The sequence below is a fragment of the Pinus tabuliformis genome, chromosome 9 (genome assembly GCF_031772625.1).
Source record: "Pinus tabuliformis cultivar Carrire ecotype Pingquan chromosome 9, CPIR1, whole genome shotgun sequence".
NCBI classification, from domain to species: Eukaryota; Viridiplantae; Streptophyta; class Pinopsida; order Pinales; family Pinaceae; genus Pinus; species Pinus tabuliformis.
The window spans coordinates 1947335579-1947354449 of record NC_142307.1 but is presented as its reverse complement, the minus strand read 5'-3'; the positions used below and the strand labels follow the sequence as shown (position 1 = coordinate 1947354449).

The window sequence follows — 18871 nt, the reverse complement described above, 5'->3', positions numbered from 1 at the left end:
CTAAGCAAAGTTGAATCAGTGATCAGTAGCGAGGAGCAGTGAGTACGAGACAGAGAGGCAAAGACAATACTAAGAGACCAGCACAGAAGCAGAGACAGCGAGAGCAGCAGCCAGTCCAGGCTACACAAAGCCCAGAGAGACTGCGTCATCCACGCAGAGGGCAGAGGGAGTGACGCAGAGGCTCCTAGAGTCTACGCAGTGCCCTAGGAAGCTGACGCAAAGGGTCTTGGGGCTGATGCAAGTCAGCAGGAGGCTGACGCAGTGGCCAAAAGGGCTAGCGCTGAGCTTCAGTTGCGCTAGAGAGGGTTTCGTGGGACAGGTTTTCTGAATACCTGTTTCCGAATATAGAGGTATTGTTGCCATGTAATTTTCTCTGTCGAGTGAGCCGGTTTAGGCAACCAGTTGTACTCAGATAGACTACATAATAATAAAACCCTCTGAATAATTGCACCGGTTTTCCTGCATTGGGTTTTTTCGGAGACATTGGTCCAAAAATAACGGTGTCACTTGTGTGCTTGCTTTCTTTCAGTTCATAATCTGTAGATGTTGTGATTGTATTGTGTTCATTTTGGTATTTAACTATGTTAAATAACTTGTAAGAGTTTAGACAAGTAGGAGAAATAAATCAGCAGAATACAGAATAATTTTCTAACGGATAGACTTAGAAAATTCAACATTAACCTCCCCAAATTGTGTGTTTGTAAACACAAATAAACAACAAGGTTTTTCTTCCAGCTATAACCCAAAATCTAGGGTGGAATTCGTTGGCAATGTCTTAGGTGAGTTCTAGTGTTTATTGAGTCTGTGTAAAAGTGTGTTTAGGAATAATTTTAGTGCATGGTCCCTCATAATTAGACACCATAGCTAAATTATTTTATTATAAACACACTTGGTTTCATACTAGATCATATTGTGTCGCAGAATTGGGCAATGTCTTGAGGGTCTATGTCTAAATGTGTTTTCCCCTTCTAAGGGTTGATATTATAATAATTTGATGTAAAAATATTTTAGTGCATGCTTACTCATAGTTAGACACCATGGCTAAAATATTTGAGGGTGGAAAAAATATTAATCCCATCTAAAGTCAATTAAGTAATTTTTCTAGCAAAATTAAATAAAAATCCTAAGCAAGAAAATTGATTAATTTTGAGTCAAAAATAATTTGAGGGAAATTAAATTCTCTCCAAGTGGAAAATAATCAAAAATTCGTGGCTCAAAAGGAAATTAATATTTGGAGGTCCTCCATCAAAGGGAAAAATGGATATTTTAAGAAAATTTGACCCCTTGGACCTTGGTGGTTAAGCCAATTCAATTTTTTAAAGATATTAATCCACAATATTAATTTTTGGATTAATAAAAAATCATTTTTAAGAGATTCGATTTTTTCCTCAAAAGTAAGAAATCAACGGTGGAGATTAAAATAAGATCAAGATATTTTCAACGGATGAGATTATTTTGACGAGGATGAAGCCAACTAGTCGTTATTTCCACTTGGAGGGGTTTATTTCTCTCTCATTCTCTATATAAGGAAGCTATCAAGCTCCTCATGTGAGGAAAGATGACCTTGGATGATGTAATTTTGTAACGCATGTGCTGAGCCTTGCTCTGCTGGAATTATTTTCGCATAATAGAAATACTTTGGGGTTTCGATTCATGGTGTTCTTCTATTTGTTGATCTGTGGTATGTGCTAGTAATTTATTATTTCATGCTCTATATTATGCTAAAATTCATAATTGTTATTTCAGTTGTCGGGGATAAAAACATTCTATTGGTACAGTTATATTTACCTTAGATGATATGATTCACCCCATGATCTAACAAAGACTTTCAAGATTAAATAGAGATCTACAGGTACACTAGCCCTTGGACTCCAAGTTTACAGACTATGGGGAAGGATCAACCTTGTTTGAGCTATGGGCTTTCATTTTAACAAATTATTTTGCAAGAGGGTTTTGGCCAGTGACTTTTCGAAATTATTCATCCAGATTATCTATTCTAAAATCTAATTTTGCGTTATAAATATTTAATCGGCTAATAAGAGAAAATATTTAAGTTTTGTAAACATTGTGAATATTTGTAAACAAATCTAACCCTTTTTTATTTTGTAGCACTTGGACTTTTGGGATTTTTTTATTTTTTGTATATATTGGGGTTTTGGGAATTTTTCTTTTCATTTGTACAGGTGAATTCTCAAGCTTTCAAAGGAATTTTGAATTTGATTGAAGGAACTAGCCCTACGGCTAGGGTTTCAGGGATTTATCACTTCCAAGAGGGGTCGTTTAGCCTATTTGTCAAATTCATTCCCAAGAGAAGCGTTGAGCCAAGCCCTAGAGGGCTAGATCTAGCCTCCTAAGGTCCTAGAGCCTCAATGCATAGCCAAGAAAGAGGGTCGCAGGCCCTACAAGGTAAGTTTTGTGGTTTTTCATCGTAAATTTTTGAGTTTCTTAACGCTCGTGTTTTTTGCAGGGATCCAAATATTTTTTAGGACTCCGAGGCCTAGCTGAGGGCCCTCTTACCCTTGCAGTAGCCCTATTCTCATTCTTGTGAGCCGTAGCCTTATTGACCTTGGTCTCTTGGTGTCACAAGCCTATACAAACCTTTAACCCTTGACAGCAGCCCTTCATCCCTTCATTTTGATATGTCGTAGACCCTAAGGGCCTCTCCTCCCCTATTGGCAACCCTAATTGGACCTTCCCTTGCCATCGCAGGCCTTGATTCCTTGGGCTGCAGCCCTATCTTGGCTTGCAGCAGGCCTTATTGGCCTCCTCTAGGCCATAAGATCTCTCTTTGCCTTACCGCAGGCCTTTTAAGCCTTGATCCCTAATCATTGCCCCTCTTCCAACCCTAATCTATCCAGCCTTGCCTCATCTTGATCTTAAGCATTGGTATTTTGGACTGACATTTTGTTTTGCAATGGCTTTGGAGCTAACATTGGTGGTTGCAAGTGGATAAACTCATTGAAGAATCCTAGCAGTCAAGTTGATCACGTACAAAGGCCATAAAGCCTAGTGGTTTGCCTCTTCAATCTCTCTTTCTCATCATTGTTTTATGGCAGCCTTAAGATACATCATAACAGTGGAATAAAAAATAATTAGCAATTCTCTTATCTCATTGGAAAACCATTTGCATTGTTGGACATTCACTCTTAGCATCCCCTGCATCTTTGCTTATGGTCTTGGTGTTGGCAAAGTAATTTGATTGACTATTGTGATCATTGGTCTCTTGCATCCACCTATTGCACTCTTGCATTCATAATTAATTCACTGTCAGCGGTCTCATATAATTGATAATGTATGTGTGCTCTTAATAAGAAGATAAGCGGTCTAAAAGATTCTTGACATAGTTGGACTGAATTGGCATAAGATAGGCTTGCTTCTCCACTAGCTTGCTCTTGCTCTTTTAATGTCATAAGCATCAAATAACATCGTTGAGTATATCATCATTCTCTAAGTTGCCTAATATTCCAATTGCAAGTATTCTTACATGTCATTGGTTATCAAATTAGTGAATGTTATGCTCTCTTCCTTTCATACATTGTGTTGTCTAAAGGATTGCTAGCATTTTGAGACATTGGTTTTAAAGGAATACTTTTGCTTGTCATTGCTATCATTTCCTAAAGAAGATTGGTTATTGGATAAGTAGTTACATTGTTTTTCATTAGCATAGTGGAAAAAGCATTATTGAGGATAAGTGCACTAACATATTGTTTTGCAAGTGAGAATCATATATAAGAATCATAATCTTGCAATATTCAAATTAACTCACTCTTAAAGCACTTAATTGATCACCATATTATAATAAGTAATCTCAAGAATTGCTAATTGTGTTGATATCTTGTTGAGAGATTGGCATTGTCTAACTGGCACATTAATATTGTTAAGAGAAACATTGGACTAGTGCATTTTCGCTATTTGATCAAGTAATTGTCCATTGTGAGATTTCTAATCTTGAAATTGCTTTACACTCTCTACTTGTCATTGGATAATCTTTTCAAAGAGTTCATTAAGCACTGCTTTTGGTGAAGATTGTCTTTGCAATTGTTAAGTATTTTCCTTTATTGCTCTAAATCGAATATTATTTAGATAATTTGTCTCAAAGTACTTAAAACATTTAACAATCTCACCTAAAGCTAATCACTCATTTTGCACTTACATTTTAGGACTAGTAGTGCATTGTTAAAATGTACCTCCGAGCATAAACTTCGATGAAAGACGATAGTACCACCTTTCTAACCCAGCTTGTGAAGTTTAGACCCTCACTTGTGGTTAACACGGTGACCTTGCAGTCGTCAAAGCCACAGTCTCTGCAGTGCCGAAGGCATTTGGGTGGTTAGAACTCCAGGGAGGTATCGTTAATATAGCCATTGCTATCTTCCCCTGGGTTTCTCTCCACAACCTACACTTGAGACTAACTTCAAAACAGATGAGAGAAAGGACTCATTTAGTTAGGCATCTAATCTAAAATAAACCAAGAGTTTGCATTTCGCTTAGTTCTAGGTGTCACATCTCATATAGGATAGTGTGCATCCTAAGAAGCCACCATTCATCCAGTAACTTGGTAGTTAATTTATATTGTGCAAGTGATTTGACTCCATAAGGCACTAGTCTCTCAATAATCTAATTAAATCATGCTAATAATTGAACTTGCTAATCATCATTAACCAAGTTGCTAGGCCATTTAGTTGTGTCTCCCGAACTTGTTTGTTTCGGACAAGTCTTTCCTCTTCACATTTCATAGGGACTACCCCCCATAGCCTACTATAGGGAGACAGCTAGAACAGAGAGGGCGAGGATCAAAGTGACAGCCCCTGCCTTGAGTTGTTATCACATTTACCTGTACAATTTGGGCAACAACAGGTCCTATATGTTTCCTTCAGAGATGGATTAGTTTGAAATATGGAAATTACATGGTAGAAGTACAAATTGTATTTCTCTGCCTAGTTGTAAAGATGAACATATTGCAGAATGTAGTTTTGGTATATAGCAGATAATGTCTTTTCTTCTGCAATATTGAGGTAATGATGCCTTTTGTAAATTTTGAAATAGATATGTATCCTAATTTTTGTATAACCTATTTACAAAAAGAGTTTGTTATTTTTGACACAGAACATTCCAGATTGAAAATTATCTAGCAGACTACACCTACAGCAACAACATGCAGACAGTTTAACCAGCATAGAGCCATCTTAACTTTGGATCTATCATCTCCCGAATGGATCAAATTCCTCAAGGTGCAAACTTCCATCAAGTTTTTTTTAATCTAAAAAAAGGTTTTCACATTATATCCCTCTCAATGCATGATAGGTCTGGAGTTAATAAGATGGATATGCGTTGGTTCTTAAAATATATATATATATATAAAGTTGATATTGAAATATTTTACTTAGTGTGGACATTGAAATATTTTATTTATCGCCCACATTTAAATAGTTATTTTATTATTAATATTTTTTGAAATGCTACTTGTCAACTCTATATTAGGTTTGAAGGAATGATACGTCTCCCTCATACTAGGAAGTAGAAAGCAGTTAACAGAATAACAATTTTTCTACTTCAATTACTCTCTCTCTCTCTCTCTCTCTCTCTCTCTCTCTCTATATATATATATATATATATATATGTCTCCCTCATACTAGGAAGTAGAAAGCAGTTCACAGAATAACAATTTTTCTACTTCAATTACTCTCTCTCTCTCTCTCTCTCTCTATATATATATATATATATATAAAGTTGATATAATAATATTTTACTTAGGGTGGATACTAAAAAAAATTATTTGTAGCTGACATTGAAATTTGTTATTAATATATTTTTTATATGCTATATGCCAACTCCATGTCGAGCATGGAAGGAACTACACAACTCACTCAAACTGGTGTTGGACATTGGGTTCAACGCTCCCTGTGTGTTTCGTGACATGGACTAACCGCCTCTCGTGGATCCTAACTCTGGTAAGTTTAGCGGAGAATAATGCCTGCGGGTTTTGGTCTAACAGCAATCGTGATTCCAACAAGTGGGATCAAGGCGACAGGTCTCGAGTTCGAAACTCACCCAACTCGCGCTGGGGGGGGGGGGGATTGTTGGAGATTGGGTTCAGCGCTCCCCGTGTGTTTCACAACACGGACTAACTGCCTCTCGTGGATCCTAACTCTAGCGATTGTAGCGGAGACTAATGCCTGCAGGTTTTGGTCTAACAGCAATCGTGATTCCAACAACTGGGTTGTAGAAAGCACCTTTCAGAAGTAGGTATGCATTGAGAATGTCACAATTTCCGTTAACAACTTTCTAACAAATTTAGTCACACTGTGTAGGTGAAGGATTTGCCATCATGAATTGTTCAAAGCAGCCCTTGAATGCCTAAATGGTTTTTAATATGCTACTTCTATGTTATATTGCACTAAATATTATCAAGCAAAACTAAGCACACAAGAAACCGCAATCAACAGTGTAGTTTTAGATGCCTTTTAGAATGAAAATTTTAACAAAATGTTGAACGGTATCTGGGTCTGACTGTTTCTTGACCTCATAAATTCACCACTTTTGAGATTAGCTCGTTAAGTTAGAATCTTTACAAATTACAGAGACTGGAATCTACTCAACATCTTACTTGCAGTTCTGACAGTTCTTCAAGGTACTCCGGAGGGCAAAGATCTGGTCTGGTTGATAGACCTTGTCCCACTTTTACAAAGGTTGGACCCAACCTCGTAAATATCTTTCTGAGTTCTCTAGCCCGTGTACGCTTATTTTGATCCAACTTCCCATTCCGTTGATCAAGCACCAGAGTTATGGCAAAAGAGCCCAATGAAAATAATATTTCTGAAGTACGCCTAAGTACCTGAAAGTAGAAATACTAGTCAGCACAGACAAATGAAGCATATGTTTAATTTAGAACAATGAATGGCACCTAATATTCACTAAATTGCAAATACCTCCAAATCAGAGATATAATCTAAGTCACATAGTTCAGGTTCGAATTCAAGTTTCGCAATGATTAGGTTTGGTTTGAGTTTGAATTTTTTGAGGAGGTTTGGATGAGGTTTGTTAATAGGTTGTCTATATACATTTCTATATATACACATATTAATTTTCAAAGGAAATATAATATAGAATAGTAAAAAATGGACATAAATAAACATTAAAAATGCTATCAAGGACTTGGAAATTGGAAGGATAGATTACAAGCTTGAGGTGTGACATGAGGTTATGAGTTTTGAGCTATGGACTTCGTCAATGGTTATGCGGTTTGCTGAACCTCAAAAAAAAATGTTAGATTTGCCAAATTTCGAACCTCAAGGTTGAAGTTTGTCAAACTTTGTGACATAGGATATAATAGATTACATCTCTTAACTGGTAAACTTTACAGCAGAAAAAATGGTAAATTTGAGGTTTGTCTTGGATGTGCAGTGATTATAGAGCATCTTGCAAGGTGCTTCACCAAACACATACCAATCCCAGATAGGACTGAAGTTATCTCAGTAGTTCTTTACAAAGGATGCCTGTTTCAGCACTGTGATTATCCTTAAAGTGCATACCTAAATAGGTGTTAATTTATAATGTTATAATGCCATTTTCTTAAATTATATAAATTCCCAAATCCACCTTGGATCTGATTGGAATCCTTCTGTACTCATATTTCCCCCTTAATTTTGTTATAGTTTCTTCAACGCTGTCTCTTTTAAATTTTGACAAAATCATTTTAAAAGATGCTTTCTTCCTTTTAAAACATTGAAACATTGGGGAATGTTGAAGAATCTTAATCAATAGTAAAGGTAAAATCTTAAAAACATAAATGTTATATATATGTGTTTTTTAATTCATCCATGAACTTCCCACTTGCTAATCTGTAAAGTGTAAACAGCCTTGAACATTCTCATGGACAGCTCATCACAACAAATTTTTCATATGCTGCTGTAAGTCGAGTGAGACTTTACAGTGCAGTAATCAGTTATGATTCAGATAAAATATTAGAAGCATACTGCTCGCATCAATAAAACTAAGCTGAAAAATAAGAACAGGTCCACAATAGTAAAATCACACCTTAAAACACCATGGATGCAAGATTTACCCTGGAGAAACCCATGGGGTAAAATATCCAACAAGAAATAACCATTGTGTCTTGCTCCATTTTATTCTCAGATATACCATGCAAAATACAGAGAAGAAAATAACTCACAATGGAGCAAATAGGCATCATCCCTGATATGGGGTTCTACAAGGTCGCCTTATTCCTATGCTCTGTGATATTATCCCACTCCTTTGCAATTTTTGGCAATGGAACAGAAAATTACTAAAATAGGAACAAACCAGTGTCTCCCAGCAGCAAAGGTTTTAAGTTTTAACACCACCTGACAGTCACTAAGGTTAGGGTTAGCATTTTGCATTACCCACCATTCATTTGGGGTTAGGGTTTTGGACCCTCTAGAATATGCTTCAAAGATCATATGCGGCTAGCTCCAATTGTGTAACGGGAACTAACATGGCTTCCACTTGTTATTGAAGTTATCAAAGCAGTCAACTTGCTGAGAGAATAACTTTTTCAGATGCACTCCAATTGAGGTGCTCTCTGGACTGTTGAAAAGCTCTCAACAAAAAGAACAGTATGGCAAAATCACTATGCCTCTGCAGCCAAGTATTGACCCCAAAAAAGGGTTGTTAGAGCTTTCAAATGGGTATTTTCAGCTTTGACCTTGCTCAGTGGAATTCGGGATCAGTCCTCAAAATGGCCCTCACAAGACCACAGCTTTAATTTCCCACCCCATAAACCACCAAAAGGATGACAAGATATATAGTAATCCATTTCAGATCACTTGCTAACAGTAATGTTAGTTTTATTGAACGCAGATCAGTTTTAATGTCCAATAAAATTAGACCCAGAACAGAAATAAAAATTAATCTCTTCAGATCTGAATTTGTGATGTTCCCAATTTTTGTGCATGCAAAAATCACTTGGGAGTTTTGCAAAATTTTGGAAATATTAAAAAGGGGAAATATTATTTTGTGAGAGAAGGGAGAAATTGTTATTTTAATGGGATGGCGGCAAAATAATATTTTATTGGAGGAGGAAGGCAAAATATTATTTTAATGGAAAATGGCAACAAACTAATATTTTATTGGGGAGTGAAGGAAAATTATTATTTTATTGGAGAATGGTGGCAAAATAATATTTTATTGAGAAAGGAGGCAAATTACTATTTTATTTAAAATGATGGCAAAAAGTCTCCTAGTGGAAAATGAGCCCCACCAATAAATAATAGGGAAAAGGGAGAATCTAGAAGCTAGAAGGAGGCTTAATGAAGAATTATAAATAGAGAATTGAACTCAATTGGAAGGATTTTATTCTATTATTTCGAATTGACATTGTGAAGAAGCTCAAGCGAGTTTCTAGAGTTTCAAGCGAAACTCAATAGCTAATTTCGGTGGACTTCAAAGTTCAAGTGCCACCCTAGTTAGCTTTAGTTACCTCAAATCTTCCATTAGAGCTTATTGGTTTGGGTTGTTTGATTCATCTCTTAAGATTTGACAAGATTCTTATTTGCAGAGATTATTGGCATTGTGTTTCAGTTTGCAGGACTATACTTCCTATGCGAAGGGTGCCAAGTACCATCACTTCCTATATGAGCCGAGTTCCATGATTGGAGAGCTGATTTCTCGTGGCTCTTAGAAAGTCTCCAAGGCCGTGAGGTATTCCCAAGCAAGGGAAATTTGCAGAGACTTGAAGGGGTCAAAGTATACCAATAAGAGGGACGAAATTATAAGGAGAGCTGAAATTCTTTGATCCTTGTCCCATAGCATTTTGATTCTTCAAAAAGGCCGCACATCTATTAGCTTAGGCTGTGATTTATCGCCTTCATTCTCAAGGCCTATCAGTTATTTGAAGGTGCACGGATGGCATTGCAGAAGGAGAGCTGAAAACTGTTCCTTGGTGTGGATTATCTTGCATTCACAATCAGTCCCAGAAATTCCATTGGGCCGTGATTTTATCTCTGCAGTAGCTGAACTATTTAAGGGCCGAGTCCTCCTTGTGTAATGGCTCATATTCATTCTCAGATTTGAAGGTTCTGCAGGTGTTTTCCTCCAGATTGCACTCTCTGAAATTTTGCTTCAATAAAATCAGAATTTGCCTCTCAGATTTGTATGCCAGATTGTTTGATAAATTGGTGTATGGTCCCTTGAAACATATCTTCCAGATTTTATACATCGACTGTTGGAAGAAATGTGTTAAAGAGACTTCGCAGAAGGGTCAAATCTGATATTTTTGCAGCTGATAATCATGGATAGCAGAGGACGAATTGCTGCCCTCTTGCTGGTCTGTGTATGGCACAATTGCCACTGTTAGACATGAGGTCGAGTCTGTTGTTGTAAGGTTGTTTGTTGCCACTATACCTGGGTTGAATATTAAAGAATTTTCTCTTCATTTTAGCACAGTTGTGTGGTATTAAAAAAGTTGTAGCAGATCCCATGTTCTCTATAATTTTGCACTGTGAATTCATATTTATAAATTTAGAAATTGATGAGTGTGTTGTTGGCATTTCTGAGTTGTTTCCGGGGTATAAAATTTGTGCCTATTGACTGATGTAATGTGCACAATGGTGGTTTAATTAATTCTGAAAACTATTGGATATAGTATATTGTTGAATGTGAAGTACCTAAAGGCATTTTTTATCAGTGTGTGTCTCAAACTGGGTTGGAACTTTAAAAAATGCAACTACAGCAGTTGCCATTAAAATGTTTGACAAAACACCTCACCTAAAGACCCATTGAGACGAGATAAAACTCAGAAATTTTAATTGCAAAATTCGGGAATATTCCAGTTGGGAACATTACAGTGGTATCAGAGCCATGATTTTCGCCAGCTGTGGGTCTAAATCATGGTAATGCCAAAGTTGCCAAAGCATGAGGAATTCCTTGAGAAATTTGAAAATTATAATAGGAATTTCGAGAGACCGGTGGAGCAGTTCGAAGAATGGGCATCAGAAAGGGAAGCAAAAATAAAAAGCAGTTGCAGACCTGCAGGTGAAGAAAATAAGAGGAGCATGATTGTTGAACAAAATATCAGTACGAATACCGCAAAAACAAAGACTGACAGTGAAGACAGTGATGAGATAAGAGAAGACATACCCACTGAGGAGGGAGTTCACCCAGATACACTCCAGCTAACTGATGCAGGGGCATGGGATGAAGGAAAATCGGACGTTCTCACGGAGTATAAGCCATTCAGCGAGATTGATGAATTGGAGGATGTTGAGAATACACTCACAATAGGGGATGCTACCCCAGTCCCCAATCAAGAGATGCGCAGAGATGATAACATACATGTAGTCAGTTGTGAGAACACAGATCTAACAGTAGATTTGTCTAATGAAGCAATTGCTCATGAGCCTACCTGTGCCTTTTATTTGGAGAACCAATTGAATGTAAGTCCTGACAAAATTGTAGCAGCCATAAAACATCATGATGATACGCAAGCATTAGTGGCGGAATATTGTTGGAGGAATGCAACGACACCTGACAACTTGGGAGGGGAGCCTTCACTTGTAGACTTTCACACACTCAAAGAGGCGTTAGAAGAAATGAAATCCAATTATCTACACCTCCTCCCAGATAGAGATCACTTACTCATGCTTGTTGAGATGTACCATGATGCGCTAGAAGAGAAAGAGGAGGAAGTTGACTGGCTTGCCCATGAGCTAGAGACTACCCAGAAGTGTCTTTGAAGAGCATCCTATATGACTCTTCAAGAATCTGAGTTGCAGGTTGAGCAGCTTTGTATGGATGTGAGTTATGGATATTCTTCATTTCCCATGACAAACAGCCAGTCAACTCTAGCAACAACCACACGAGTGGATGATTGGACAAAGGAGCCTCTTACAATGTTTGAGCACGCAGAGCACCCAGATGAACAAGCCCTTACAAAGAGATTTGTTCCAGCGGGGTCTGATCATGCATATATGGGTTGGAGACAAGTATGTTTCAAACAAGGATACTTCCACTTGCGATCTGGGTTCAGTTGACACAAGTGGAGTAGATATTGGAAGCCCAGATTAGCATTGGGATCCAGGGGGGCTTTCCATCAAAGACCAAAGGTACAAGAGATTTATGGCGTTGATGGGATAATTGACCTAGTGTCCAAAACCACTTGTCCCCTCACGTTTCCAATGGAGATGTGCAGACTTTGGGAGTTTCCCTGGGACATCGTTCATGCACGGGATTGCAAGGTGGTCGGCATGCCTTGGCAGGGGTTATCAAATGGGATGGCACCACTATGTCATTAGGCAGATCATTGTACGTAGACAATGCGCATCCATCAATGTATTGGGCGCAGGGGCCACTGAGGAGGGGAACCACAGTGATGTTCCCACTAGCTTATGCGGAGCTATGTTGATCGGGTTTGCCATGTCAACTTAGGGGATGTGACTAGTGGCACAGTGGGTTCACTACTAAGGTGACAAATACATTGGCACATGCGGGATACCAAGCGATATAGGATGGTGTTGCAGCAAATAGTGTTGCCCAATGGTGCATAGTATAGCCTCTTGCAGAGGAGTTTAGGGATACAAGGTTGCATGCAGTAGTGTCGGGTACTGCACCATGGGATTTTGTAGTGTTGCCTCTAGGGAGACCTTCTAACAAGGACATTGAACGCGCCATTGGGTGTAGTTTACCCTGGATCGATGAGAAGATAGATGAGAATCTCTTGAGAATACCCATAGGGACTCACACACCTATTTCTCTCCCATATTGCTTACAATCACAAAGGAGTTGGTTGTTTCCTCTTGATGTTTGCCTCATGAGCAACAGGGCATGGGAGGTCCATCTGAGACAGCTAGAAGGAGCACAGGGCATTGAGAGGCAGGCTCCCTAGATGAGGCATGTGGTCAGGGTGAGAGATGACGACAGGGGCAAGATAGCAGATTTCATTGTGTGGTATGGAAAGCGCAAGTAAGTTTAGCATGCATTAGATCTATTCATGATATATGGAGTAGTTATATGGATGGCATGCAGGGACCAGAGATGAGGCACGAATGGATTCCAGTAACAGTCAAAACTCAACCACAACAGATCAGGCTATGGGATCTAGGGATTCAATTGGCTGATAGGATACTCCATTATGTGATGAGCAAGAACATGGCAGAGGGTGATCTAGTTCACCTTGGGTTTGGCAGATGGGGGATCGATGAGCCCTCCATTGTATGGCGAGGCAGTTTTATCCTGTTGTTATTCAAGACCAAGATTGATAGTGGATGGGTAAACATTGACATCATGGACATGCCAACACAGGATGAGTTTGGTCTTCACATATTTTTTGTCGTCAAGTTCTAGGAGAGGAGGATATAGTTTGCGCACGATGGGTAGTTTGTCATAGTCAGAGTGGCGCAACGTCAACATGGTGGCACCCTTCTTATACTCACATGGGATCCAGGCATCATAGGATTTTATGGTTCAACTACCCTCATGGGTGATCTGGTTTCTACAAGGGGAGGTCATTCAAATCTTCCATTGGGCTTTAGTGATTCGCTAATGACATGGGGAAACTCGCCAGTATGGAAAGATATTCCTCAGGAGGAGATCAAGTTGGTTTGGGACACTGGTGACATAAGATTTGTTCATGTGATGGTGGCACGACAATAGGGAGTGGTTTAGTGGCATATTTGGGACCCTACCATTAGCTCAGCCAGCCTGTGGATCAGAAGCATAGGGTGATATTGCTTGAGAACAAGCAATTTTTGGTGGGGAGGATTGTGATGTTCCCAATTTTTGTGCATGCAAAAATCACTTCGGAGTTTTGCAAAATTTTGGAAATATTAAAAAAGGTAAATATTATTTTGTGAGAGAAGGGAGAAATTGTTATTTTCATGGGATGGTGGAAAAATAATATTTTATTGGAGGAAGGCAAAATATTATTTTAATGGAAAATGGCGACAAACTAATATTTTATTGGGGAGTGAATGAAAATTATTATTTTATTGGAGAATGGCGGCATAATATTTTATTGAGAAAGGAGACAATTTACTATTTTATTTAAAATGGCAGCAAAAAGTCTCCTAGTGGAAAATGGGCCCCACCAATAAAATAACAGCGAAAAGGAAGAATCTAGAAGCTAAAAGGAAGTTCAAAGGAAAATTATAAATAGAGGCTTTGACTCAATTGAAAGGATTCTATTCTATTATTTCTAAATGACACTGTGAAGAAGCTCAAGCGAGTTTCTAGAGTTTCAAGCGAAACTCAATAGCTAATTTCGGTGGACTTCGAGTGCCACCCTAGTTAGCTTTAGGGGAAGGTTACCTCAGATCTTCCATTAGAGCTTATTGGTTTGGGTTGTTTGATTCATCTCTTAAGATTTGATGAGATTCTTATTTGCAGGAGATTATTGGCATTGTGTTTCAGTTTGCAGGACTATTCTTCCCATGCCAAGGGTGTCGAGTACCATCACTTCCTATATGAGCCAAGTTCCATGATTAAAGAGTTTGTTTCTCATGGTTCCAGATTTATTTAGCAAGTCTCCAAGGCCGTGAGGTATTTCCAAGCAAGGACAAATTTGCAGAGATTTGAAGGGGTCAAAGTATACAATAAGGACAAAATTATAAGGAGAGTCAAAATTATTTAATCCTTTTCCCATAGTTGCTCCAGCATTTTGATTCTTCAAAAAGGCCGCACATCTATTAGCTTAGGCTGTGGTTTATCGCCTTCATTTTCAAGGCCGATCAGTTATTTGAAGGTGCACAGATGGCATTGCAGAAGGGGAGTTAAACACTGTTCCTTGGTGTGGATTATCTTTCATTCACAATCAGTCCCAGAAATTCCATTCGGACATGATTTTCTCTCCGCAGTAGCTGAACTATTTAAGGGTTGAGTCCTCGTGTAATGGCTCATATTCATTCTCAGATTTGAAGGCTCTCCAGGTGTTTTCCTCCAGATTGTACTCTCTGAAATTTTGCTTCAATAAAATCACAATTTGCCTCTCAGATTTGTATGCCGAATGTTTGAAAAATTGGTGTATGGTCCCTTGAAACATATCTTGCATATTTTATACATCAACTGTTGGAAGAAATGTGTTAAAGAGACTTCACTGAAGAGTCAGATCTGATATTTTTGCAATTGATAATCATGGTTAGCAGAGGACGAATTGCTGCCCTCTTGTTGGTCTGTGTATGGCACCATTGCCACTGTTATACATGAGGTCGAGTCCCTTGTTGTAAGGTTGTTCGTTGCCACTGTACCTGGGCTGAATATGAAAGAATTTCCTCTTCATTTTGGGACAGTACTGTGGTATTAAAAGAGCTGTAGCAGATCCCAGGTTCTCTATAATTTTGCACTGTGTATTAATATTTATAAATTTAGAAATTGATGAGTGAGTGTTGTTGGTATTTTTGAGTTGTTTCCAGTGTATAAATTTTGTGCCTGTTTACTGATGTAATGCGCACAATGGTGGTTTAATTAATTCTGAAAACTATTGGATATAGTATATTGCTGATTGTGAAGTACATGAAGGCATTGTTTATCATTGTGTGTCTCAAACTGGGTTGGAACTTAATAAAATGCACCTACAGCAGTTGTCATCAAAATGTTTGACAAAACACCTCACCCAAAGACCCATTGATACGAGATAAGACTCAGAAATTTTAATTGCAAAATTGGGGAATATTCCAGTTGGGAACATTACAGAATTTTATGACAAGAACTAGGTACCTAACTCAGTATGCACAGCAGAAATAAAAAAGCAGAAAACCAAGCCATAAAGATTGTTTGACACAGTTTTACCCTAAAAACCTCAAAGTGGGGAACCCAGCAAATTTGGGCTTGTTATTTAGCATCAGAAAATTGATTACAGCAAGTACACTACAGGAATTTACAGTAGCAAATTTACTTCAGGAATTTCCCTATACAGCACAGCTCTGCATAGTCTCTTCGACCTATTGTCGCCCAAACTGTACAGGCAAGATGCGACAATGCTCAGGGCAGAGGCTATCACTCTGATCCCCGCCCTTTCCATTTTAGTTGTCTCCCTACAGCAAGCTATGAGGGGTAGTCCCTATGAAATGTGAAGACGGGAGACTTGTTGGCAACCAACAAGTCCAGGAGACACAACTGAATGGCCTAGCAACTTGGTTGAATTAGCCAATTTAAATGATTTGATTAGATTATTGTGGAAGACTAGTGCCTTAAATGAAGCCAATTACTTGCTTAAGACAAATTATTTACCAAGTCACCAAATGAACAGTTGTTTCTTGAGGATGCTTCACTATTCTAAATGAGATGCAAATCCTAAAATCTAGGTGAGATGCAAAATCTTGTTTATTTTAAGTTATACACATACTCTAAACGTAACCTTCCTCTTACTTGTTTTGAAGTTAGTCTCTAGAGTAGGGTGAGAGAAAGAAGCCAAGGAGAAAGAAGTTAGGGTTTGATTAACAATCCCTCCCCTTGGGTTCTAACCTGTTGATTTAGGATAGCATCGGATGTGCTCTAGCCATGAAAATTGGTGGAAAGGCTAAAGCACATGAGATCTCCAAGACTAAGAAATGGTTTGGGCAGATTCTAACCGGTTTGGGAGATATTAAAATAATTAATATTTTTAATGGAGTTTCTAAGTCTAAACTTAGGAAAAATAAAATATTAATGGGTATTAATATAAAACTGAGTTAGAATGTTCCAAAAGTCATGGATCAAGCCAAACCTAATCTTAGCCGTTGATTAGAGATTTAATCTCAGTCGTTGATGGACCAACGAGAAAAGTCTAAGAAAAGGCTTGAGGGTTAGTTGGAGAAAACACTAGAGTGATCAGTCATTCGATTTTCTAAAGTGGGGTTTGCTAAGAGAAATCGAATCACTGATCAGCAGCGAGGGGCAATGAATACATAACGGAGAGGCAGAATTGGTACTAGAGAGACAGTGCAGAGCCCGAAAAGGTTGATGCAGAGGCAGCTGGGTGCTACGTAGAGGCAGCTAGGCACTGCGCAGAGCAAGAAGAGGCCAGCGTGTGTGAAGCAGAGGGTCTAAGGGCTGACACAGAAGCTTCAGAAGCTGCACAAAGGCTAGCAGAGTTGACGCAAAGCCAAGAGGCAACGCTGGAAGGATTTCGTGGGACAGACTGGGAGCTGGTGAGCCAGTTAAGGTGACGCATTCCCTATCAGAGTGACACAAAGTAGTGGAAGCTGCAATTGTTGTTGTGGGATCGTTCATCCGATGATTAATCGGTCGAAATATCTGTCTCCGAGGAGAGGTACTACTGTCGAGGGCATTCTCTGTTGGGTGAGCTATTTCTGGCACCCTAGTTGTATTTTGAAAACTGCATAATAATAAAACCCTCTGAATCGCTGCACCGATTTTCCCGCATTGGGTTTTTCTGGGGACATTGGTCCAAAAGTAACGGTGTCACTTGTGTGCTTGTTTTCTTTTAGTTGATGATCTGTAGATGTTAACACTGTACTTGTGTTTATTTTCAGTATTTACATGGTAAATAACTTGTTAAGTAATTAAACAAGTAAGTGAAATAAACCAGATAGTACAGGAAGAATTTTAACGAGTTAAACTTAGAAATTTCAACATGGTATTAGAGGCAAGTTACAGATCACAAGATAACTGAAGGCATCAGCTAGCAGAACAGTAGCAACAGATTCAGTTGTCCCGAGTGACAGAGTTGATCCGTGCAAAAGGCGACAGAGGAAGGAGTGATGTAGAGGGATAGTGTCATCAGTATGGGCCAGAGAGAGACCAGCGCAGAGGCTAAGGGAGGCAGAATCAGGCTCACGCAAAGCCACGCAGAGGCCAGGAGGGCTGACGCAGTTGGCTGACGGAGTTGATTTGGCGGTGTTGGGATTGCGCAAAGCCAAGTGGCTCAATCCTTCAGTTGTTGGGGCATAGGAGGCTATGGGTAGTCTGCAGAGCGAAGCTAGTGGGGTATTGTGGTCAAAACAGTACCTAACAGAGCAAGACCAAGGTGGAGGGAGTTGTTTCCGAGGCGGGTTTCTAGCCAAGGAATCTGGATCAGTGTGAGACAATTGGAGTGGGGCAACTTGACGTTGGCAGAAGAATTTCAAGAAGGGAAATCGAGACTCAGAGGGAGTCAAACCGAGAACTTCCAGACGGGAAGTTGAGAGACTTAGCAAGAGTCGAACAGAGGACTTCCAGGAGGGAAGTAGAGAGACTCGAAGGATTCGAAAGAAGAGCAGCATAATGGTCATGAATGCACTGAGAGATCAAGATAGGTTGGACGAAGCATCCAACTTTGTGGTCTGGAAAGCCAGGATCTTGTCCATTCTAGACAGATATCACATCAAGGACTTCGCCTTGAAAATAATAGCGATCCCAGTTGACCCAACTGAAAATGAGAAGTACGAGGACACAGTGGCCAAGGCGAAGTGCATCATCCTTGATGGGGTCAAGGATCATGTGGTGCCGCATATTGCCAAAAAAGATACAACAAATGAGATGTGGGAGGCCCTGAAGAAATTGTACTAGCATACTTCCGTGCAAAGGAAGATGTTACTTGAAAATCAGTTGCGGTCATACCAGATGCAGATGGGAGAGCAAATAGATGTCTTCCTCAGTCGATTGAAGGAGATTCGTGACCAGCTAACTGCCATAGGGACCACGCCAGATCAGGAATTGATGGTGAGGACCGCATTGAACGCAGTCTCAGAGGATTGGGAAGTATTTGTCCAAAGCATACTGGGCAGGACGAGTCTTCTGGATTGGGAGGAACTGTGGGCGGCTCTTCGTAAAGAAGAAATCAGATGGTTGACCAAGGCGGGGAGTAGCGACAAAGGGGTCAGAATCAAGGAGGAAGAAGAGGATGTGGCTCTAGCATCTGCAGGAAAGCAGGAGAAGAGGAAGAAGAAGGACCTCTCCAAGGTCAAGTACTTCCATTGTG

General features: G+C 39.2%; 1 protein-coding gene across 1 annotated transcript in view; it reads right to left on the bottom strand.

The window, feature by feature from the left end:
• Positions 1-18871, bottom strand: part of LOC149156771 (Protein kinase superfamily protein) — a 358651-nt gene that overhangs the window by 295493 nt on the left and 44287 nt on the right. Inside the window, exon 2 of the mRNA XM_089438585.1 lies at positions 6608-6835. Coding sequence (XP_089294711.1) covers positions 6608-6835 — 228 coding nt within the window. The remainder of the gene's footprint in view (positions 1-6607; positions 6836-18871) is intronic.